This window comes from Orycteropus afer, unplaced genomic scaffold, assembly GCF_000298275.1.
Source record: "Orycteropus afer afer isolate SDZICR_OR568_19922 unplaced genomic scaffold, OryAfe1.0 scaffold00012, whole genome shotgun sequence".
Classification (NCBI taxonomy): domain Eukaryota; kingdom Metazoa; phylum Chordata; class Mammalia; order Tubulidentata; family Orycteropodidae; genus Orycteropus; species Orycteropus afer.
Genome location: NW_006921599.1, coordinates 11,128,037 through 11,153,691, shown reverse-complemented (window position 1 = coordinate 11,153,691; position 25,655 = coordinate 11,128,037). Strand labels below are relative to the sequence as shown.

At 48.0% G+C, this 25,655-nt stretch overlaps 1 protein-coding gene across 1 annotated transcript in view; it reads right to left on the bottom strand.

Moving 5' to 3' along the window:
• Window positions 1-25,655, bottom strand: part of JARID2 (jumonji and AT-rich interaction domain containing 2) — a 185,064-nt gene that overhangs the window by 5,186 nt on the left and 154,223 nt on the right. Inside the window, exons 7-15 of the mRNA XM_007951903.2 lie at window positions 23,986-24,488; window positions 20,173-20,265; window positions 16,793-16,911; window positions 16,618-16,688; window positions 15,440-15,554; window positions 6,226-6,331; window positions 4,951-5,133; window positions 4,278-4,408; window positions 2,736-2,919 (exon numbers count right to left, since the gene is read on the bottom strand). Coding sequence (XP_007950094.2) covers window positions 2,736-2,919; window positions 4,278-4,408; window positions 4,951-5,133; window positions 6,226-6,331; window positions 15,440-15,554; window positions 16,618-16,688; window positions 16,793-16,911; window positions 20,173-20,265; window positions 23,986-24,488 — 1,505 coding nt within the window. The remainder of the gene's footprint in view (window positions 1-2,735; window positions 2,920-4,277; window positions 4,409-4,950; window positions 5,134-6,225; window positions 6,332-15,439; window positions 15,555-16,617; window positions 16,689-16,792; window positions 16,912-20,172; window positions 20,266-23,985; window positions 24,489-25,655) is intronic.

Below are 25,655 nucleotides of genomic sequence, written 5' to 3'. Positions count from 1 at the left end.
GATGCCCAGAACAGAAGGCTGGAGTGAGGGAAGACAGCAGGAAAGGGCCAGGGAGGGACACCAGGCTTTGAAACAGAAAACCCTAGATACTGACTAAAGCAACAACTAAAACAAATGAAAAGCCTGGAACAGGGTCTCCAGTCAGGAAAACTGACGTGTTCCTGCCCACCTCTTCTGGATCTCAGCGCCCTCTGGGTACAGCCTCCTGTCAGAGGTTCTAGTCACCATTTTTGTATAAGCTCTTGAGCTCTGAGGGCTTTTGAGATTTTTTGTTGTTTGTTATTCAAAAACAATGCAGGTAGCAGAGCTACAAGAACGGATAGGACTGAGGAGGGAGTAAGACATGAGGAGACACCAGGGAGCCTTTAGGCCAACATCAGGTCTCACTGTCCCTGATTAGCTGGAGCTCTCGTGGCTCCACCCTGAGGCCTCTCCATCACCAGGCCCCTGAACCTCCTCCACCAGACAGCCCCCAGAAGCCCCCCCCCCATGCCTGGGCAGCTGCCTACACAGCTACTAGGTGCTGTGTGAAAGCACTTTCCTGCCACCTGCTACCCCAAGGGCACAGGCAGTGAAGGGAGGGGATCTGATCCATCCCTCAGCCAGCATGCGGGCATGTGGGCCTAAGGGGTGAGGAGATAGAAGAGTCACCCGACCACCTGGTGGGAGCCTAACTGCTCACCCTGATATCCAACCCTGTTGTAATTTAATGGAAAACAAATAAAACTTATGTTTTAGCAAACAAGATGCAGTTAACCGGCCTTTTCCACAAAGGATTTGGATGAAGCAGAACTCAAAACTTGGGTTCCTGTCCTCATCATCTAAGCAGAGAACACACTACTTAGAAATACTGTGACAGACACACACCCTCTTCTAAAGACATTTACAGACAGACACACACCCTCTTCTAAAGACATTTAGAGCTGAGGACAGATTTATTACTAATCCAAGCACTGAAAATCTGAACTAACACCCCAGTGCTCACCTACCAGTGGAGAGCGTGTTTACTAACACTCTGACTGGCAAGAAATGCCTGGTCGAAGGGGACCACTCGGGAAAGGGCCCACTTCAGCACCCTATACCCTGGGGGGAGGTAGGGTGTCCAGCATCCTCCATGTGCACGGGAAAGCGTTAGCATGCAGGGAGCAGGTACAGAATTATGCAGCTTTAATGAGTGATGTTCATAAAACGCTTTTAAGTTCTGGGGAAATGCCTGTGACAAAAGTATAAAACCTACCATGGTTCTCAACCCTACTTCTAAAAAGGACCAGATAGAAGAAAACATATATACAATGGGAGGGGCAATTCATTTTTTTTTTTTTTTTTTTTTTAGTTTTCTGACCTTTCACATGCATACGATGAGCACCTAACACAATGGGGGTGGCCATACTGTCCCTCCTCCCTGTGGGGCAGTCTAGGGTGTGCCGGGGCCTAGGCAGAGCGAGGCAGGTGGGGTCTCTGTCCCAGCCACCATTCACAGGGCAGAGCAGCCGTGGGGAGGCCGTGACATTCAGTGCTGCAGTTACCTCATCTACAAACGAGGCTAACGTGTTAGCAACATTTTCCTATGGCACAGTCTGCTTCAGGAAAGGGACATGCATGCCCTGGGAGGTGGTGAGGCCAGACCATGAGGGCCACATGCCTGGGCTGCCACTCAGTGTTGAGCTGGGAGCATCCCAACCAGAGTGTGATTTAAAGCAGCCACTCTACAGAAAGTGTAAAACATGGACTGCAAATATCAGTCTAGTCAGCCAGTCAACTCAAGTGTTTTCTGCCCCTCCTGGCCTGAGATGGGTGACAGGGAAAAACAGTATGTGCACTTGGAGAATCAGGTCCCCTGACAGATTCTGGGCCAGGCAGACAGCCTAGAGGAGACCGCTGGGAAAAGCCCCTCACAGGTATTCTGAGAGCAAAGCAAAAAGACAAGGATCGGGGCCAGGAGGGCCTGATGAGGGGAGCCAGGCACCATGGTAAAGTGAGCAGCAGGGACAAGAGCTGGTTGGGAAGGGAGAGAAATCCCTTGGGAAGCGAGTTTGAACTGGCTATGCCTGAAAACCCTCCAGGTGGCTATGGTCGGGGACTGCGAGGATGGAAACAGAAGGGGGTTGGCTTAGGAGAAAGGCTAGTTTTAAATAAAGACAGATTCCGGTGTCTTCAGGGGGCAATAAGACAGGTTACATGGCTGAATGGAAAGGGACGCACAGTGAGAAAGGAGCAAAGGACAAATATGGGGACACACGTGTCACAGGGCTGGGCTGAGGGGGAGGAGGCTGCAGTGAGCAGCAACAGGGCCTCAGCGTGGAGCCCCTGCTTCCCCACAGGGAGGACAGCTTCCCAAGCCTCAGGGCAGAGAACAGGAGTGCATGGAGATGAGGTGTGGAAAAGGCCCAGACAGGGAGACACGGTGACGCTGAAGAGAAACTACAGGAACCCCAATGGCAGTGGGGGACCAGCGGGGTGAGGCAAGGAGAAAGAGAGGCCCCCGTGGGGCGCTTTTGTGAGGAGGGAGGCACAGCGGTGAGGAGACGACCCTGGCCTTCCCACAGATTCTGCACCACAGATACTGGAATGAGGCTACTAGAGTCTGCCTAGCTGAGGACCCTGCCTGAGGTCTGGCAATAGGTTCTGGAGACGAGACTTAAATACAAGATGCCTGCCACTGAAAGCCTAGGATCCCGCCACTGACATGAGCCCCCCTGGGAGCTGGGGCGTAGGCAACCTGGGCGGGCACTCACCATGGAAAGATAGCATAAGTGTTGACATATCTGACACCGCCTCTCCGACGTTTCCAACTGTAGCCATTTTCGAGGCTTTTTCTTCCCATCCGCCACCGCGCTGCTGCTGTCATGGCTGCCATAGCGGGCAGAGGAGTGGAGGCCGGCCTCGAACAGCTGTCTTCGCTGCCGCAGCTCCGTATCCCTGTCCAGACAGAGGGGCCTGGGGCATTAGGAAGATTCACACACAGCACCAGCATGACACAGCAGCCTGGCTGGCCCCTCAAATCTCCAGAAGGGACCAACAGCCCAACGCCAGCACCTCCTGCCAACGTTCCACTCTCCCCTCAGGCACAGCAAGAAATACACGATTTGGGTGACCAGCTCACCTTCCCAAGGTCCCCTGGGGACACATGTCTTTTATTCAAAAGGTCAATCAGCCTGGCTTCCAAAGCTACTATAATGACTTCACTTTCCCTATGGCTAACACATCGCTAAAGCCAGGTAAGTGTTTTCTTTTCACTCCAAGCCAAGGATTGATTTAACAAACTATTTGTCGGTCTGATCATCATAGGTTCAACCCAACATGAGTCGAAATCCATGTGCTGTCCATCAGCACTACCAGGATCTCCCCTTGGAAGGGAGAGAGATCACGAGGCTACGTGGTAGGGAAAAGAGAAGAGGCTTGGTTACACAAGAAGCCAAGTAAAATAGTCACACTCTTCTTCAATTTCTGTCCAGTTATGTTTAGGAAGTTCCATGGTTCCTTGTGAGATGGAAGCTGGATGATAGCCAGCCTAGGAGTCTGGTGACCAACCGCGTGAGAGCTAAGCAAACAGCAAGCAGGACGGATGGATAGACAGACACAGACACACACACAGTATAAGCTAGTGGGAGGTGAGGAGTGGACACGGTGTGAGTTGTCCTTCATCTCCTGCCTGAACCAAGGACACAGAACCAAGCCCTTGATCCCAGGGACACTATTTCTTGCTGTGCAAAAGGCCCTGTAAGGACTGTGGAGCCCAGGGGTGAGAGCCCACCTTCTGCTCACACCCACACAGAAGGCTAACCTCAGCGCCACACACCCTGCACTAGGTATCAGGAAATTCTCACTCCAAACAGCAAGCAAGAAGAGAGGAGGAGGAAAATACAAACGCACCACACCCAAGTCTCCAGTCGCGAGTTGCTGTTGAGTGGATTGATTTGTTTAAAATAAAAACATCAGCTACCATCAAGGGGCTGTTCCAACTCACAGTGACCCCACGTGTGTCAGAGTAGAACTGTGCTCCAAAGGGCTTCCAATGGTGGAGTTTTTAGAAGTCAATTACCAGGTCTTTCTTCCAAGGCATCTCTAGGTACACTTGAACACTCAACCTTTCAATCAGCAGCTGTCTCAGCCTTCTGCATCACTCTGAGACTCACAGAAGTTTCTAGGCCCCTGGAACACCACTCAGTGGGCTCCATGATTCTGAGTGGCTCAGTGGCAGGAAGCAGGGGTTTCTCACAAAGGGTGGCCCCTGCACCCTGCCTGCCCGGAGCCCTGGGACCCAGAGTCTGTGTTACCTGAGCTCATCCAGAAGGGCCGAGATGGTGCTGAGAGTGGGCCCGTTCTCCTTTTTCGCTTCTGCCTGTGCAATCTGGTAGAGGAGCTTCTCCATGGAGAATGGCTTAGCTATATGGCGACGCTTCATTTCCTGAAAGAGGGGGCACATCCTGTTAGGCTGGGTATCACAACTAAACCGTCAGGAAGGTTTTCCTCTACCGAGTGGAGACTACCTGTGAGGTCTCAATTAGGGTGTAAAATAAACAAAAGTTGAACGGTGACCATGCTGGTGGCCTGTAGGAAAGACTCAGTTCTTAGAAACAGGCACAGCACAGGTCTGCCAGCAGTGAGGCAGGTGCAGGCAGATGCCGCAGGTAATATCACTGGAATTCTATAGCCACATGTTTTAAGTGTTTACTTTAAGCACCTTTGGTCCTGTGGTTCCAATACATGACTAGACTGTCCATCTGTCCTGCATGTTACACATGGTCACTAGGGTCACTAATGCACCCGCAAATTTTCCAGAATACAAACAAACCCCTAATAATTTGCCTTTCCTAGAAAAACCTTCAGGTTGTAAAGACACACTCCAAAATAAAACATATTATCCAAAAAGGGAACCATGCACATGGGGGTGGTGGCCCATCAGTGCCCACACACAGGCTGGAGCAGCAGTGGGGTCCCCTGCCTTACCTTGGCAGTTTCAAAGCCCATGCTTGTCCACTGGGTGGTAGCAAAGTGCACAGTCTCAGAGACACTGTAGCCACAGCACACTTTGGACACAAAGGATCCTGGGAAGCAGACGACGAACTGGCCACTCTGCTGCACCGTCCTGTGCACCTTGATGCCCTCTCGGCACAGCACCTCCGGCGAGATCTAGGGGTGCGGAGGGCAGGTGTGGGGGAGCGCTCCTCCCCTCCCACTCAGGACCTCTCTCTCTTGCAGGCTGCCAGCCACCCCTACTGCCCCACCACACAGTCCCAGTGGAGCAATGACACAACTTCATTACCTCCTGCACACCTGTCCCCAAGTAGGACATTAAAACCTTAATTACAGGCCAGCTTTCAAGGAGACAGTATATATTTTTTTCTCCTTTAGAAAGTGAAATACATCAAACTCCTAAAACAGTAAGATCAAAATCCACTGCCATCGAGTCAATTTTGACTCATAGTGACCCCACTGGGTTTCCCAGGCTGTAAATCTTTATGGAAGTACACTGCCTTATATTCCTTCCACTGAGCAGTTGGTAGGTTTGAAGTGCCAGCCCTGTGGTTAGCAGCCTAAATGCCTTACCCACTACGCCAGAGCTCCTTAAGAACACAGTGAGAACAGAGCTCTCAACTGGCACTGGTCTGAGAGTGACAGCATATTCACGCAGGGGTGAGGCTCACATACAACCTCGTAGTGGCCGCCTCTCACATGGGGCCCCTTCTGTCCCCTTGCCTCTGTCAGCGTTGGGAAATGGACAAGTGTACCCGCAAGAGGGCTGCTGAGACAGGCTACATGCCGGAGCCGGGGGAGCCAATAAGGGGGGACCCCGCAGAGACAGGAGCTCTGAGCTCAGCAGGTCAGGACCCAGCTCCAGGCAAAAAAAGCCTCCCAGGACTCAGCATTCCATGACTTTACGAAAACAAGATGAGATACCTTTGTACGCATTTCCAGTAAAATCAAGATTCTTACACGTGGCCTAGGAAGCCAAGGTGCCCCAGAGCGCCACACTAAGCCCAGGGCTAAAGCCCACACATATCCAAATCCACAGAGTGGAAGGAGGACCACATGGGCCGGACCTGACACACTTTTGCAGTGTGTTCTCAGACAAAAGGACCCATGTGGGCTGGGACTTTTGAGGGTTGTTTTGCTTTGTCTTCTCTGCCTTTCAAGGGCAGGTCAGTGAAGAGGGTGACTCTGTAAGATACCTCAGGCCAGGCAGTGACTTCCAATTGCCCTGTGCGTGGCGGATGGACGTACCATGACATTGCTCTCCAGCATCTCCAGCCCCGGAGTGCCATTGGCCTGCAGCAGCGTGTGCACCACGTCCTCCAGCTTGCTCTCCTCCGCAGCAGGAATGCAATACCTGGGGGTGCGGAGACAGCAATTATAGCAACCCCTGAGTGGTGGCCACTTCTCTGGCCTCTTTTCCCCACCTCTTCTACTTCCTCCAGCTCCTCCCATTTTAAGAGTGAAAGGTGGGTGAAGGCACAAACACACGGCTTCACCGTGTGGCCCAAGAGACCCGAGGGATGCCTACAGAGAGCAGGATCTGTCCCTAGAGCCCTTGAGGTGTGGAGATCCTGGATAGAGTGGGAGAACAATGTAGAACAAAAGTCAAAATCATAAAAAAAGACCAGGTTTGCTGGTCTGATGGAGCCTGGTAAGACCTCTGAGACTATGGCCCCTAGCTGCTCTTCAGGTCTGGAATTGAACCCACTCCTGTGGCTTCCAGCCAAAACAACAGGCAGATGTATAGGGTGAACATTTAACATCAGGTAGATACACTCCTCAGAGCGATCAATCATGGGAGAACAGAAGGGCAGTGTTTGTGCAGGGAGACAGCTGGGGGGGGGGGGGGGGGGGGGGGGGGGGGGGGGGGGGGGGGGGGGGGGGGGGGGGGAGGGCAGAGGGAAGAGGTAACTATGGGGAGGAAGTGGGAAGAGAGCTGTTACATGGTAGGGAATTGCAGTCAATGTCATGAAACAAAATGTATAGGAACTGCTATATGGAAAATAAATTTGCTCTGTAAGCTTTCACTCAAATCACAATAAAAATAGAAGATACAAAAGCATTAAATCCTATTCAGTTAAGGGCTCTACAGAGAAAAAAATAAAAATAACCCGAGATGAGCACCTGTGGGGATTCTGAGCAGCACTCCAGACTCTGCACCCCACTTTTCACACAACACTATCTACTGTCCAAAGACTTTGCTGCCACTTCCATCAGCTCACAGCCAAACCACAGCCCCTCAAACGATTACAGATGCTCATCTTTTATGTGCATCTGACCTACACAGCAAGCCAAATGCCTTCAGACCAGAAACAGATGCTCGGCAGTGCCCACAAATCGGAACCAGACCTGTCTGAGGACTCAGTCAGCCCTGAGAGCTCTGAGCTTGCATATCAGCTCCAGGCCGAGCCCCGGGTTGGAGTGTGACACTTTTGCTGTAACAGAAGGGACTGCAGACCCTTAAAATGGGGGTCCCTAGGAGGACTAGGACAGGGTGCTGTTCATGGGAGGCCCCCCGTGGTGCCCTCAGCTCCCTCCGTAAAACAAGGACAAGTCGGACAGGAGTCAAGCATGTGCACCGCCTCACTTCAGCTCTCGCCAACATCATCCCCAAGGAAGGAGGCCGTGGGCCAGTGTGAAAGGCTGAAAGTTGGAAGCAGACCTCAGAGACACTGGCTTGCTGGTCCACCAAGGCAACTCTGTGCACAAGCCCCCCCCCCCCCACAGTCAACCATGAGTGTCAGGCAGGGATGGCAAGGCACACAGGAGAACTAAAACTGGCAGGGTCTACAGAGGACAAACTCAGCCCCACACAACTCAGAGGGCAGGCAGCACTGCCTTTGGAGGGGGGAGCCCAGGGCCTCAGTGACCTACACACAGGCTCTCCTAGGGAAGAAGGAGCCTGCAGGGAAGGTGAGGAGGAGAAAAGTCTGGAGATGGACAACTGCCATCACAAGGGTAGAAGGAGTTCTACTGATGTCCTGTTGATCCACCCCCAAGAGGGGCCACCTGGGATCACCCAGCAGTCCGAGGCTCTGCCCACGGCCCCCCTGCCTCTCCCAGGCTGCGGCATGATGCTCTGCAGACAGAGGTAGACTCTTGGGCAGATGACACAGAGGGAAGCCTTCCACTCCCAAGTAGCCAGACAGGACTGGGGACACGAGGCCGTGGGCTGTAGAAGAAGGAGGGAAGTACTCTGGGGTAGTCATCGTGGCAAACTCTGCCGCACTCCCAAGCAGCTTCTCCTCCTATTCTCAGCCTGAGTTCCAAAAGCAAAACCAGCTTAGCCTGTAGCTGCTGGCTGGGCAGGCAGCCTGCCCTCAGCTGCACTCGGCTGTCTGTGTTGAAATGGTTTTGCTTTGAGGCCAAACCCTCGTTCCTAGTTGCTGAGTGAAGGGAGTAGCCAATCATCACACTGAAGTCAAATTTTTTAAAATGCTTATGTTACTTTAATGCCAGTATATTCTGTTACTGATTAGTGATTTAAATACAGGGTTTCTAACCCAAATCACATGTTTTAAGAAAAACCACACACCATAAAGGTCTCTGATCATATCCTAGCCTCTTTTTTATTCCCTTCAATGAGGTTCCAAGGATTATTCTTCAAAAAGCCCACAGATACACAAAAACAAATTCAAAATGGATTAAGGACCTAAATGTGCAAACTAAAACCATAAGATTCTTAAGAAGGAGCAGAGGCAATGTATGTTAGAAACTAGCTTCCAACAATGGATTATCTACTATAACAGTAATAATTAAAAAAGCACAAATAGCAAAAAAAAAACAAAATAAATAGGACCTCATAAAAACTAAAACCTATATGCATCAAAAACTTAAAAAAAACGTAAAAGCACAAGCTACCAACTGGGAAAATATCTTCAGAAACCATGTAAAACCAACAGCCATCGAGTCAATTTCAACTCATAGTAGAACTGCCCCATAGGAATTCCAGGCTGTATGTAACCTTTATGGAAGCAGATCGCTTCAATCTCTTTCCCATGGAGCGCTGGTGGGTTCGAACCACTGACCTTTTGGTTAGCAGGCGAATGACTAGCATATGACTAAACCAAAAACCAAACCAAACTCACTGCCATCGAGTCAATTCAACTCACAGTAACCTCTCCTTGGGTTTCCGAGGCGGTATCTCTATGGAAGTAGATTGCCTAGTCTTCCTTCTACAGAGTGGATGGTGGGTTTGAACTGCCAGCCTTCTGGTTAGCAGTCAAGTGCACTACACCAGCATACACCTGGAAGATAGCTATTCATTTTGGGTCAGAAAAGTATTCCACCAGAATGCAGAGAATTGTTTTCCTTTAGTCCTAAAAAATCTAATAATCAAAATCTACATAAAACATCACCAACTTCACAACAAAAACATAAATAACCCAATCACATAAAATGGGCAAGTGACTTAACGGACATATCACCAGCAAAGGACCTTCAGATGGCCATCAAGTTCATGAAAAGATGCTCACCATCACTGCCATCAGAGAGATGCAAATCAAAACCACAATGAGATAACTTTTCACTCCCACTTGGAATGTGTGGCTAAGATTAGAAAAAAAGGAAAAGTAATAAATGTTGGTGAGAATGTGGGGAAACTGGAACTCATATCTACTGCTGGTAGGAATGTAAACTGGTACAGAGCCACTGTGGAAAACAGTGTGGCTGTTCCTTAAAAAACTAAAAAATTACTGTATGATCTAGCAATTCCACTCCTAGGCGTGTACCCAAAATATCTGAAAGCAGAGACAAAAGCAGACGCTTGTTATGCCAGCATTCGTTGCGGCACTATTCACAATAACCAAAAGACAGAAACCACGTAAGTGTCCATCAATGGATGAGTGGGTAAATAAAATGTGGTTATATGCATACAATAGACACTACTAAACCGGTAGGAGAAATGAAGTCTCGATACATGCTACAATTCAGATGGAGCTTGGAAACATTATGCTGAGCAAAATAAGCCTATCACAAAAGGGCAAATACTACATGACTTCACTTATAAAAAAACAAGAAAAGGCAAATATACAGAGACCAGAGTTTACTAGTGGTTACCAAGGGTGGAGAGAAGAAAGGGGGGGGGGCCTAACAGTGATGGAGAAATTGAGTTGATTAAGGGTACGGCTGCACAGCCAATTACTGTTGTTGTCAATAAGCTGTTACCTATAAAAAGTTGAATTGGCAAAAGCTGGGCAATACATTCATAACAATGACCAAACAATAAAAAAAAAAAAAAAAGCAGCTGAAGTTGCTTAGGTACAAAAATCTCTTGGGATTTGGTTCCTAGGTTTGAAGGTTTTGGGGTCATGGTTTCATGAAGCATCCTAGTTAATTGGTCTAATGATGTGTTTAAGTGCTTTTGTTCTATTGCCTAATTCATTGTGCAGAGCTTAGGATGTTAAAACCCTAACACCAGCCAATCAAGGTAAAACAACTGGACCTTATTCAACTGAGAAAGAGGAAGAAGCAGCAGAGTAAGGAATAGAAGGAAGAAATGGAAAGTGTGTGTCAAATTGCCTCCATGAACAACTGCCTCCTTTGCCATGAGATCAGAAGAACTGGATGGTGCCCAGCTAACATTACTGAACATTTTGATGAAAGATTCCACAGAAGAATCCTGATCACAAATGGGAAAATACAAACACAATTTCAAATTCTCACGGACTCTAGACTTTTTGGAGTTGTGGGGGTTGGGTGAATCCCTGAAACTACGGCCTTGAGACAAACTTAATTTTTAAAAGCAAAGAGTTTTATTGAAGGAATAGAACAATTTGAATTGAAGTAGTACTCAGTGAGAATTCCCTAAGATGCTGTAACATTCTGAGAGGCAAGCCTGGAGACAGAAAAGTGGAGAAAGAAGTATGTGAGCACAGTTATGAGGGCTAGGGATGGTTAGAAGACAATAAAACCCAAACCCACTGACACCGATTTCACAAGGTTAGCTGGTTTTTTCTTTTTTTTTTCCCTGTCACTCAAGTTAATGTGTCTACCATCTAGTTGGTGGTGTATGCTCCCCCTCCACCTACCTTAGTAACCATCAAAGACTATTTCCTTTCCTGTATAATCCCTTCCTTGACTTTTTACAAGTTCTCATATAATATTTGTCCTTTTGTGATTGACTAATATCACTCAGGATAATGCCCTCTAAGTTTATCCATATTATAATTTTTGCAGATTCATCACTGTTCTTTAATGTTTCGTAGCATTCCACTGTGTGTATGTACCACAGTTTGTTGATCCATTCCTATGTTGAAGAGCATTGTTTCCATCTTTTTGCTATCGTGAACAGTGCTGTAATGGAACATGTGTGTGCATATATCTGTTTATGTCATGGCTCTACATTTTCTAGGATATACACCTAGTAGCAGGATTGTTGTGTCATATAGTGTTTCTATTTCCAGTTTTTGAAGTAAGCACCATACTGTTTTCCATCATGGTTGCACCATTTTACAGTCCCACCAGCACTAGGAGAGTCCTGATCTCTCCACATCCTCACACCAGCATTTCTTTTTTTTCTTTTTTTGCTATTAGTGCTGGGGTGAGATGATACAGAGATAATCTTTAAACCCTAATCAAAAATATCCCCTGAAATCAACTTAAAATTGAACAATAGTTTAGCTTAATTAGTTAAAAAAGGTCTGCTTTGAGTTCTGGTGAGTAGCAACTGGCATCTTAAAAGCTTGTGAAGAGCCACTGGTTTCTCCTCATCAGGAGCAAAGAAAAGTAAAGAAAATCAAAGACACAAGGAAACAACCCACCCAACAAACCAGTGGATCATGTAGACTTCAGCCTGCAAGACTCTAAGACAAGAAGAATTAGATGGTGCCTGGCTACCACTGCCAACCACTCTGAAAGGAATGACAATAGAAGTCCTGGATAAAGTGGAAGACAAATGTGGAACAAAACTCAGAATCACAAAACAGACCAGGCTTACAGGTCTGATAGAGACTGTGAAGTTCCCAAGACAGTGGTCCTCAGTCACCCTTCAAACCTGGAACTGAACTCACCTCTGAAACTCAACTTTCAGCCTATAACAACAGATAGGCCAATGGGGTGAACAATAACTCTAGGGAGGGAGGTATGGACTCCTTAGAACAACCAACCATACAAGATCAAAAAAGCAGAATTCGCCCAGGGATAATAAAGCTCAGAAGGCAAGAATGGATATGGAAGGAGGATGAATGGAAATGATCAACAGGAAAGAAGTGGGAAGCGTGCTCTTACATCGCAGGGACTGCATTCAATGTTGTGAAACACAATGTGTATGAACAGTTGAATGGAAAAGTAATTTGGTATGTAAGCTTTCATTAAAATCACAATAGTAATTTTTTTTTTAAAAAAAAAGCCAATGGCTGGAAGAGCCAGGGGGTAGCCTACAGTGCAGTGCAGTGAATTACTTAACACAGTCAGTACCCAACCACCACCACCATCATCTTTATAACTCCCATCAAACAACAGGGTGAAACTTGGAAATGAGGGGTTTTCAGCCCACTAAGGGGACTGGATACCTTGCTAATGATATAAATGAGATGCATGGCCCCCTTGTGGGGATGGGACAGTACAAACAAGGTGATGGAACCCCGATGAGCGGGTCAGTTTTGCCACCCTTCTGCACTCATATGCTGAGCAATGAAATGTGAGATTCTGTGGGATTTTTCCTTCTAAATTTAATTAATTTCGTTGAACACACACAGCAAAACACATACCAGTTCAATCGTTTCCACACACACACACACAATTCAGTGACATCAATTACATTTTTCAAGTTGTGGAACAATTCTCATCCTTCCTTTTCTGAAATGTTTCTCCTCCATGAAAATAAACTCACTGCCCCCTAAGATTCCTATTTTAACTTTTGTGTTGCCATTGTTAATGTGATCCCATGAAAATAGTATCTCCACCCAATCCCCCACCCCCAGTTTTGTTTTTTTTTAGGGAAGTAACAGGTTAGGTTACAGTTGCAGGTTCAAGAACACTTAGGATACTACCACTCCTTCATCAGGACAGCCTATTAACCATGCTCATAGGCAGGTGTCTCTCTGGCCCTCAGCCTCTGCCATGGACAAGTGTTACAAAGCCCCCTGTGCTCTGCTAAGTGCCCAGAGGGAACTCCCTCAGCCAGGAAGCCTTGGCAAGAAGGCGCTCAGCTCTAACTCCCTGGGTGGCCAGCTAAGCTCCGCCAAGTCCCCTCAGGCAGCCTACTTCACCAGCAGGCCTCCTGCTCAGAGGTGCTCAGCTCTAGCTCTATGGGCCAGGAGCCCACCTTTCTGTCACTTGCTGGTCTACTGGTCCTGCCACGCCCATTCCTCTGCTGCCACTTCTGTCTCTCACCATCCCTGGTGTCATAGTTCTTTCTCTGTGTGCTGGGTCAAGGAGGTTCTCAGCACAGGGATCCCTGGTCTAAAAGATGTGCTCTGTTCCCATCTCTTCTTCTTGCTTATATTCCTGAGGGAACAGGGGCTCCTAGGAGGAAGCACTCCTTCATCCTGTGAACCATGGTCCGCCCACTCTCTGGCCATTTGGTCTACCCATCCTGCACCTCAAGGTCACTGTTGGACTCAGCTATCACTACCTTTTGGCCTCCCTTGCAATCTCACCCCCAATGACAAGCTGCACAAAGTTCAAGACCATCTTCCTTGGCACACAGCCCTTCAGCTGGCTATCTTCATTTTTCAATATGACCACTCACTTTAACCTGGCCTAGAAGCAGGGCAAGTTCTAATTAAGAGATGGCTGGAGACAACTGGCTCCTTGGAGGAAGAGCATTAGTTCTAAAACACTGTTTATTGTAATACAGAATGTTTAATCAGCCCATTAGGACAATAAACACAATTACTATGGAATGAAGGCAATGCTAGTAGACTCTCAGACTACAAGACATCTGATTATTGGCAGTAATTTCCCATCTGCTACCATAAACAGAGAGCCCAGCCCACTGATCAGATTTGTTATAGTGGAGAGTGAGGGATTACAGGCACAAAGCCACACAATGTGCAACAACATGCAGCCGCTCAACACACAAACTTGTGCAGAATAAACACGTGCCCCGAGCAGAGCAGGAACTAGATCTCTCAAGCAAAACTCCTCTTATAGTCATCAGTGGAAGATACGACTCATGCTGATGCCACAGAGAGAACAGGTTACACTGGGCCAAGAGAGTGGGAACAACAGAATCACCACTACTGGCCAATATTTTATGGCAACAGTACTACTGTTTCTACAGTTAATATGAGAAGAACTCTTGGAATCAACAACAAAAAAGATGAATACCCCAGAACAAATAACAAAGACTGTACAGTAAAGAATGTGGTTTTGCTTCTAGGATTGATTAGTTGTTTCTTTAAATCTCTCTACTGGCTCTGCAAATATCAGGCATTTGGTGATGACACTATTGCTGTGTCTGTCATATAAATGCTACACTAAACATAGATGCCCACACAAGATCATTCTTTTGCAATACAACTCTGATCAAAAACCAGCAAGTCGCCAGTACAGTAAAGAATTTGGCCTTGCCTAAAGAGAAGGTCTGGCCTTTTGCTTGGCTTCAGGGTGATCTCTGAACTCTTGGAATGTTACGTTTGATAGATCAGTCTCTGTTTACCTTGGGTCACACTGAAGGGTCTAACAATCCGATTGAAGATAGGGACTTCGGGTCATGAGTTATCATGTCCGGGAGATCAACTCCATGGGTAATCAACTGATCATGCCTACATAATGGAACTCCAACAAAACCTCTGAAAACTGAGGCTTAGGTGAGCCTCCCTGGTTGACAAAATATTCTCTATATTGTCACACATTGATTCCAAGTGAGCAGCACATCCTGACTCCGCCAGGAAAGGGTAGTGGAAGTTCCGTGTGTGGTATTTCTTCTCCTGGGATCTGCCCTGAATGATGGCTGGTGCTAGTCTATAATAAACCTGAACCATAAGTAGAACAGGTTTCAGTGAATTCTGAATTGTAGTGAAATTACCACACTGAAGGGTGATTTTGAGGACCCTTCCTGAACTTGCACTTGGTGTCAGAAATGAGGGCAATGTTAGTACAACTCTATGCAAAGATAGAAGCAGTAAGTCACAAAAAGAATGTCAACAGTCAATACGCATATGAATAGACATTCACCCTTGCTAATCATCAGAATGGGAGCTCTGGTAGCATAGTGGCTAAGACACTTGCCTGCTAACCAGAGGGCTGGCGGTTCAAACCCACCAGCCACTCCTCGGAAGGAAGGTTGGGCAATCCTACTTCCGTAGTGATACTGCCTCGGAAACCCAAGGAGGGGTCGCTATGAGTTGGGGTCGACTCGACGGCACATAACAACAACAACAATCATCAGAACAAATTGAAAATAATCTCTGACACCTCAAATACTGTCAACAGAGGTTAAAAAAAAAAATTCCCAGGCTGCAACAGGGAATACAGGTACCAGGGAATGAAACATGAGAGAGGCCTGGATACTCACCAAATGCAATCAGCACCAGTGTGTAAGTAGTCAATATATGGAAGGTGATTTTGGTCTCGAGACCAGCATGAGGTAGAAAAGACCATGCCAATATTTAGCCAGGGAATAGTCACTCCTAAAACATAAAGGGAAAACTGTAATTTTAAAGCAGTTCAATAATGTGTTACATTAACAGCAATTAAAAATCCCTTTTATCTCCCAAAATAAGCATTTACGGAAGGCAACAAACACACAAAACTCAAGTGAGAAGGGATTTGCTCCTTCTTGCTAGCTACACAGAAATTAAACCAAAACACAGGTATTGTCTGAAAACAGTAGTAAAAAAGAACATATTAATTCTCAAGGAGTGAGCTGGGCCCGAGGGACGGTGGTGAAGTGCATTGGCGCCCAGCTGCTAACTGAATGGTCAGTAGCTGGAACCCACCAGCCACTCCACAGAAGAAAGAAGTGGCGGTCTGCTGCCACAGAGATTTCAGCCTTGGAAACCCCTGACAACAATGGGTTCAGTTTTTGTGGTTTAAGTTGGACCCAAGGAATAAGAGTATTATGATTGTGTCAATACTGAACCTCAAAAGTGACAAACAGAGCTACTAAACCTAAGCCCCTATTTGTGCTGGAAACTAAGCACCTTTGTTTAGAGTTGCCTTGAATTATTGCCTCCAACTAGGATGAGGCTGGTCACAGGGTTCCCCAGCTTAGGTCAGAAATGTGTCTCTAACAACAGGTTCCAGGTGCCTTTCTCCAGGGGCCCCAGGCTTCAGTGACCGCAACCTGTAGGACCCACACTGAATTGGCTTTTCCCTAAGATCTGCCAAGAATTGATCATTTAGGAGCTTAACTGGAACCATTTAGTAGCCTGAAAGCATCTAAATTTTAGCTTTAAAGGTACCAACTATGAGCTTCAAAGTTCACCATAAATTTGTCTCCAGCTTCTAGATTCTGGGATTTGATTCACCTGTCCACAGTTTTACTGATTTCATCCCTTAAGTCACGTTCCTCTTTCTATTCTAAAACTCAGTTTGATTATATATTCTCCACCTTGATACCTCTGCCTGTTTCAAGGTTATCCTCAATGAAAAGCAATCTTCCCAGCTCTAGCTCTCCATGGGATGGGAATATTACTCATTCCCAAAGCTGTCCATGGAAAGCTAGAGCCAGGGGAGTTGCAGCAGGCTTACCAGGCACAGCACCGAGGTGACGCAGGATGGATCCTGTGTTATTGGGGAGGACTGTGAGGTTCCATCCGTGCCTGCAGAGGGAAACCAGAGGGACGTCACACATGGAAGAAGATGTGGCTATGGAAGGTGCAGCCCTGTGATCCATCAGAACTCTGACAAGAGCATCCAACTTTACCTTGAAAATGGTTCGGATTTTCCCACGGGGAACCCGCTTCCATGCGTGTTGGTGTCCACCTTCCCACAGTGGACAGCCACGTGGCAGTCCTTCTCTTCCACTAGCCTCCAGTACTCTTGCTGTAGGGAAAGGAAGAGAGGGCTGGTCAGCACCAACACTGGGTTCTAGCCAGGAGTACAGTTTAACTCAACAACACCGAGATACTGAACACAGGACGAGCCACCATCACAGAGCAGATGCCATTCCAAAGAGTTTCACCATGTGCTCTACTAGCACACGAATGAAAAGAGCAATGCTACGAAAGAGAATAAAGACATCCCGCTATCCCTCTTAGATTGTAATTAATAGAGCCTCTAGGTCTAACATAACATTGTCCAACTCGCTTGCTTTGGACACATCATCAGGAGGGACCAATCGCTGGAGGAGGACATTACGTTCGGTAAAGCAGAAGGTCAATGAAGGCAAAGGAGACCCTTGGTGAGACGGGTTGGCAAACAGCTGCAACAATGGAACATGCAGACATTGTGAGGACGACACAGAAACATGCATGTTGCATTCTGTTGTACACAAAGCTACCATGAATCGACTTGATGGCAAGCAACACTAACTAGGTCTAACACCTACATATATATATGCATTAAACACATCTAATAACCGGGACTCCGGACTTCTACTCTAGGTTATCAGCCCTGACACTACATGTTAGATTATGTGAGTCAGTGAAGGAATGCTTATGCCCAGCCTATAACCCAAGCCAATTAATTATATCAGAAATGGGGGTGGGGACAGCGTAAGCCCATACACGGGTAGTTGTAACAAGCTTACTAGGTGATTTTCACAAGTCTGGTCTAACAAAGTGTCAGGATACAGAGAGGGCCATGAATGTGTTTTGCAAACAGGTAAGCAGATATGCTCAGTCTCCCTGGAGTCCACTCTCCCCACTCAGAGACACCTTTTCATTTTGTATTCATTTACCATTCCAGAACCATCACCTCATCTTCCCTAATCTTGGAAAAACCTGTTAAGCTGAAGCCATGAATGCATTTCAGGGCCAGTAGATAAACTAATACACCCTTGTCATCACAATGCACAATCTCAAAGAAGGGCTGCTAGCAACATCAATACAGGTTCCCACAACACTGTAAATTCTATAAAGAGGGGGGCCCGAAAGGTGTCGACAGTCCACAACTCAATAAATTCAGATACCACTAAAAGACCAGATCCTTAACCTGATTTCCTTGAGTGTCAAGAAGGCAGCCACAGTCTGTTGTGAGAGGACCCCCCTGTGACCCAAGCTGTCCATACTGCTTAGACTGAGCACAACCTCCGGGCAACCGGGGACGATGCTGGGAGGTCCAAGTGCTCGGTGCCGCCAAGAGGATGACCTCGTCTTCTCTGGGAGACCCAGAGCACAGGAGGCGTGACAGTCCCAGACTGGAACTCTGGACTTTAGCAAGTCTTCTCTTAGTGCTTTCACATTTATACAACTGCTAAAAGCAAAGCCTGCAAGAAAGTCCAAGGAAATTAATTCCTCAGTGGGAAACTGTGTTTCCCATTCTTCATGTTACTGATTGTAATAAACTCCCACACCTTCAGAAGGTACCCATGAGGACAAACATTGTACAATGAAAGCTTCTTCTCCCAGCTCAAATTTTCTTCTCTGACACCCCATCACAAATGAATGCCACAGGCCCCATGAAGCAGCTGTGGCGGCCACATGCCCCAGAATTAGGACCCAGCTGACAGTGTAGTTGATGGAGTATGAGGCCAAAGGCAGCCCCAGAGGAGCAGACAAGCCACATGGGGGTGAGGAGGTGTTAGCAAAAAGCAGGCCACAGGTTGGGGTGGGTGTGTCAGTCCACGGTGTGCTGTTCAAAGGTAGCACTTCAGTCCCTTCAGGTCTGGAATTGAACTCACTCCTGCAGCTTCCAGAAAAACAACAGATAGGCATTAGGGTGAACATTTACATGAGGTAGATATACTCCTTGGAGTAATCAATTATGGGAGAACAGAAGGGCAATGTTTGCACAGGGAGACAGCTGGGGGTGGGGGCAGGAGTGCATGGGAGAGGAGGACACAGGGAAGAGGTAACTACAGGAAGGAAGTGGGAAGAGAGCTGTTACATTGTGGGGAATTGCAATCAGTGTCATGGAAAAAAAGTGTGTAGCAACTGCTGCGTGGAAAATGAATTTGCTCCATAAACTTCCACCCAAAGCACAATAAAAATCTTAAAAAAAAAAAAAAAAAGGTAGCCCCTTTGTACAAAGATAAGAAAGTTCAGGCCAACCAGCAGAGACCCAAGGTCTACAAGGAATGAATATAAGCTCAGAGAGCAGAGAATTCACTGTGAAATCAGTGATGAGCACAGCACCAGGCCTGGGTTTCCTGCATGTCCTGAGAGAGCCAGGATACCATCCATCTCTAACCAATTCTGTATATACAACAGACCTGGTATAGCCAGGGCTGTCTTGTCCTACACGCAAGGAAACCCCTCAAAGTCCTGGGCCAACCACAACAGCCGGTCACTCTAGAGGTGACCAACAAAACAAACCCACACTGAGTTTTATTTCAGTGGAGTGGCACACGCAATTATAGACCGAGAGAAGAGGCCAGGAGAGCTGTTACAGATCAAACGACAAGCTGCAGTCCAAACGTGCTCCTGCCTCCCAGCTGGCAGCTGCCCTGTGAGCAGTGACACAAGTTTGGACTCTTTTTCTTTAAATGACCAAGTGTTGTTAAGGGCCCACCGGACGTCAGCTCCTGAAATTCACATGGACTCAGCTGGGCACTGGCAAGGGAGGTAAATAAACAAACCTGGGCTCCGTCCTGTAGCTCCTCACACATAATCCAACCCTAATTGGTCTGGGCAGAGGGCTGTGCACTGTCTTATGAACCTCACACTAACTCAGAGAACAGAGTTGGCAGAAGCACAAAAATGGCACCTTGCCAATCCCATCAAAAACAGAAAGGAAAAAAAAAGCACAACTGTGGTTTCCAGGGATTCCAAGCATTCTCTTGCATAACACACACAGAGGATGGAGAGGGGGAGGGGGAGCCGCAAGTGAGCAGCTGGGGCGGACGGGGTGAGGTGGGGGGCCGGGCCCGCAGTCAACCCTTGGACTCTGCGTCTCACAGCCTCCAGACTTGGGAAGGTCAAGGAGAAGCCAGAGAGTCTCACTCTTTATCACACTGTTTTTGACTTCTGAACCACTCTGAGATGATCACGTAAGTGAAAACTTTTGGCTGCTTGCTGGCACACATTCAACATGGAGGCCACACTCAGCCAAGGTCCAAGTCCTGCCAGGCCAGCAGACATCAGGAGGCCAGAGGGACGGCGCCCAGACTCACAAGAGGCAGGAAGGAAGGTCAACTCGACTTACCTCAATTTCAGCTGGTGCCGGCTCCTTGCTGAAGCACATATTCATGATATTTCTCGCTGTTCGATAAAAAGTTGTTAAAGAAACAGACCTTCCCTGAAAATAAAACAAATATAGCACAAGAAAGCTTAAGAAACAAAGATAAACTTTAACTCCAAATGAACCCATTTGCCACCCACCTCAGCCCTTAGCCCTGGTGCTTCCCGGCTGCCACAGCCAGTTGGCCTCCAAGTAAAAGGTGCATAGGGAAGGCCGGAAGGTATTCTCCAAGAACAATCTCCAAAATGGATCTTCAGTGCCAACTAAAAGAGGTGGGAAACTCTACTAACCATCACCAACCAACCCCAGGAGGCAACTGACATGTCACCCTCCATTAACAGAGAAGTTAAGCACTAAAGGCCAGAGCACATGGAACACGTGAGGCATAGCAATACACTCATAAGTACTACGGCTTTCACTTTATGAGAGAAATGGGTGTAAGGTACAATAAGAGGCAGTTGTTCTCCATTTACTCCCTGTAAACCAAACCAAACCCACTGCCATCAAGTCAACGGACTCATAGCCACCCTATAGGACCAAGCAGAATTGCCTCATAGGGTTTCCAAGGCTGTGAATCTTTACAGAAGCAGACTGCCTCATCTTTCTGCCATGGAGCAGCTGGTGGGTTCAAACCGTCAACCTTTCAGTGAGCAGCCAAGTGTTTTAATCACTGTGCCACCAGAGCTCCTACTCCCTGTAAAACCAAACCCAAACCAAACCCACTGCCATGCCACTGAGTCAATTCTGGAGCAGCAAACAGGTGGGTTTCTTCTGGTTAGCAGCCAAATGCCTTAACCACTACACCACCAGAGTGCCTTAGTATAAAGACTGAAACCTATGTTACTTAACCAAACCTGCCTTACTTCCACTTCCCTCATTTCCAATGAAGAAACTAACATCAAGATTGTGATTGGCTAGAACTTGTGAACCAGGATACTGGAGGAAAGGAACATCTATCTGCCTGTTAGAGAGGAGAGCCCTGGAGGTCCCCAAAGAACGAAAATCAGGGTGATCTTCATAACCTGAGGGTCTTGCCACATGAAAATAGGTCAGATGAGCAGCCTGGCCTGGTTGGTCTGAGGGAGACGGAACCTGATCCTTTCTCTTAGCCCAGAGCCATTCACTGTCTGCTTTGTGTGTCTCCCTGTGGCTGGCAGGGGAGAGCTTGGAGAGCTATAGGTTTCTACCACCACCTTCTGCTGTCCTTTCCCGAGTAATATTCAAAATGAATCCCTCACTTTGATAAAACATCTTCCTGTTTCTTCTAAGAGTTGTGTCATTCATAAACATGGGAATCCTGAGTTATTACTTACTTATAAAGATCATAGAGAAAACATTTCATTTTACAGAAGTGAGTTTTCTAAGATCCTCATTTCCCCCCTTCTTGGCTAGGCACTTTGTTCCGAAATATTTCCTAAGCGCCAACTGTGTACCAGGCCCAGTTCTCGAGATCACAGACAGAGTAGTGGATGACAAACTCTCCACCTTCATGGAGCCTGCCTGCTGTTTGGGGAAGGCAGCCTTGAACCGAGGAGACACACAGGGTGTGAGGTGGAGAATACTACAAGGCAACAGGAGTTACAGAATGTGGCCAGGGAGGGTGGTCAGGGATGGCTTCGCTAGCAGATGACAAATATTTGAGCAGCTCCAGAAAAAAAGCAACAGGTCTACAGGGGTTCCAGAGGGTTCTTCCTTTGGATTTTAGGATGAGGGGTGCAGTCACAGTAGTTAGCATACAGACTTTGGCATTTCATTTTGCTTTTCAGCTCTGTGAGGACATAAATGGAGTTCTAGCTAATAGAAAACACTTCTATATGGTTTCAAACTTTTCCTGACACTGCTTCTTACAAAACAGAACAAGAGTCATGAGACAGGAACTGATTCTGTATTAACTAAGCACAGTGCAGGGGATGGAGAAGCTGGGATTGAAGGACACTGCCACCTGGCGGTCAACACCCCGTGGGCCTAAGGGACTGCAGGGAACCCCGTGGACTGGCCCCACTGGCCACATAGGGCTGCACCGGGCACCACCCACAGCCACCAGACCATGGCCATGGCCAAGCTCAACAAAACGTACGAACACCGCTAACGTAGCATTTTTTTCAGTCTTACCTGGCTCGAATTCATTCTCTGAGCATTGGCCTTTTCTTAAGTAAAAAATCACAAAAATTGACATTCTCTCTCAATTCATGTGTGACAGATTTAATGAGTGGCTTTAACTGACTCACAGCAGAGGAGGAATTCTCAGGTAAACACTCAGGACACACACAAAAAATGCTCCCAAGTTTATTTATAGGCTGTGGTCGTCCTTCTCCCTTTTCACGAAAACACGTAAAGTTCTGAATACAAGACGGCTGCTATCAGACTGCAGGCAGCGCTTCTCCAACCCCACAAGGCCATCCTTGGAGCCAACCCTGGGTAAGGCCAATGGGGATCAGAGCAGAATGACTATTTGGAGCAAAGGAGACCCTAACAGAAGAACTTCTAGGCAAGCAGGATAAATTCTAAAGCAAGAAATGAGGTCTAGGAGAAAGATGAAAAGTATGGCAGAGTGCACGTGGCAGTCTGAAATCTGATTCAAAGCCAAAAGACTGAACTAGGAGACAAGCCACAGACTCTTTCTATATATTTCTGAGACGTCTTCAAGGGGACCTGGCGCTCTGATGCACGTCAACGCCAGCAGTGAGGCAGGAAGTGGGGCTGGATGGGGGGTCAGGTGACTGATACCTTGATTAGGACCTGACTCGAACAATTTCAGCATCAACTGATGTGTATTAGCCTGCATGTGACATGACTACAGTGGCTGGTTCTCATCAGAGGCATGGGCAGGACCCTGAGGCCTCACCAGGAAGGACTTTCCTCCCAGTCAACCCAGAACTGGGACCACGGGGGTAAAGTGTGCACCCCTTAAAGCTCAAGCAACTCAGGCTGCTATTTGGAGGGCACAGCCAGGGCGCCTACAGGCTGGAGGGCCCTGGGTCTCCTGCTGCCTGGCAGGCAGGGCAGGGGAGGGAGGCAGTCCCACAGGAGGCGGAGCTACAGCCTTACTGCAGAGCAGAGCCATGCACCAAGGGCAGGTTGCCACACTGAGAGTCAGTACAACTTTGCCTCATTTCTTGGAGGAAATAAGTCTTCCTGGGGCAGCTGATGCTGCCACAAGGTCTGGCAGACCTGGGAAAACGCTGTACACACTGCATTCGCTAGTTTCTCCCTGTCCTCTTGCCGCAGCCTGTTAATGGTGAGATCTACTCTGATAGCTTTATTAGGAACTGCTCTCCACAGGAAGGGCCCGGCAAAGTCCAACTGGGAGCCACCAGTGAGCAGCAGGCTACAAGAAACCAATGAGGAAGGAAGGAAAACAGGAGGGTCCAGTCAGTCTGAGAAGCCCCCGTCACTCTGGGTAGCTCTCATCCATCAGAATGAGCCAGTGGGCTCAGAATAGCAGGCAATATATACTCTCATTACCTTGCAACCTAACACAATGCTCACTGAAAGAAGAAAACCAAGGCCCAAGAGGGCAAGAGGCTCACTAGTGGCAGAGCCAGGCTGGCTGACCCCCGACCACCAGACCACCCAGTCTCTACACACACTTATTACAAATGCAATGTTTCCCAGGGAGGTTTGCCTGGCTGCTTCCTTGACCCTTGGTTAGCTAGCCTGCCCCTCAATCTGCCAGGGTATTCTAGGACACTGATCCCGTCATGCAATCTGCTTCTCACAGCATCCCTGCAGCCCAGGGTGGGGGCCTGGGGCACAGGGCAAGGAGAGGAGGCCTACCTTATATATACACTTGTGGAAGTCACTGAGGACGCCTTTATCTTCCTCCTCCTCTTTGACCACTTCCTTTTCCTGAGCAAAGAGCCGCCGCCGGCCTGTCTTGAGCTGGGCCTGGCCCACCTCCTTGAGCTTGCTGCGGAAGCCATTTCTGTGGGCCACGCCATTGATGAGCCCGTTCTTGGGCTCAAAGCGGGGCAGGGAGTGGAACTTGCTGTGGTCGTGCTCCGTGTGGCCCTCCAGGGGCCCCTTCCTCCGCTCCAGGCTCTCCTTCTCCATCAGCACCTCCTTCTCCAGCCGTCGGTGCTCCTCAGGTGACAGCGAGTCATAGGAGAGCAGGTACTGGCAGTAGGCCTCCTGGAGCTTGGCCAGCCGGTCCTGGGCAGTCTTGGGGATGCGCAGCATGTCTGCGAGTTTGTTCCATTTTTTGAGGTCAGTCACTTGCTGCATGCCGCCCATCTCGTTAATCAGCCGGAAAAAGCAGGCCAGGTCGAGCTCACAGCCTCCTGGGACGGAGCAGCCAGGAAGAGCAGGGGAAGGAAACACAGGGGCGGGTGGTTATAAAAGAACAAGGGAAAACACCTTCATCCAACAGAGTTCACAAGTGACTATTAGGTGCCAGAGACTTTGTTGCCAAAATCTCTAGCCCTTGGGGAGCTAATATCTTAGAGAGGACATTAAACTATGCTGGGAACAGCCACGTGCTATAAAGCTACATAAACAAAGCAGGTGACATGAAGGGGCCAGAGAGTTAGAGAGGGATGGTCAGGGAAGGTGTCTGAGAGGGTGACGCTACGGCAGAGTCTTAAACAGCAGAAGAGCTGGTCGTCCAGGTGTGTGAGTGGAACATCTCAGGGTCTGGAGTCTCAGCACAGCTGTTCCACTGCACCCTCGGACACACTACGGAGAAGCAGGTTTAAGGAGACAGGGAGCTCATCTCTGGTGAGGAGGGACACGTCATGGGCTCAGCTTCCAGCAATACTAAACCAAAGAAAAACCTCACTGCCATCGAGTCAATTCCGACTCCTAGCAACCCTTTCTTGGGTTTCCGAGGCGGTACCTCTACGGAAGTAGATTGCTTCATCTTCTTTCTGAGGAGTGGCTGGTGGATTTGAACCACCAGCCTTCTGGTTAGCAGTCAAATGCCATAGGCACTACGTCACTAGAGCCCCTTCCAGCTATACTAGTGTCCCAGAATCTTTCAGAACAGCCCTGATGTCAACGAGCTCACCCACATGACAGCTATCTCACACGCAGAAACGTGCGTGCGCAGACACGTGTGTGTGCATGTGAGTAATTTATTTTCAATTCCACGGCATTTCCAGGGTGATAGGCAACACCACAGGGAAGGCACCTGAGCTGTCTCTCAGCATCCTCCACAAGCCACTCAGAGGGACCACTTACAACAGAAAGACACATGCTCCAATTTTATTCCCCTCTGTCAAACGACAGCACTGAACAAGTGTGCAAAATTCCAATGTTTACATGCAAACCACAGGGCTCTACCTAGATGTGACCCAGAAAAATCATCTCCCTCTGACCAACACAGAGGATGAAACCCTTCCAAAATAATTGCTCACTGGCCATTTTGAGGTAAATATTCAATAAAATAAGAGGCCCTAGTGGCACAATGGTTAAGCACTCAACTGCTAAATGAACAGTTGTCAGACAGA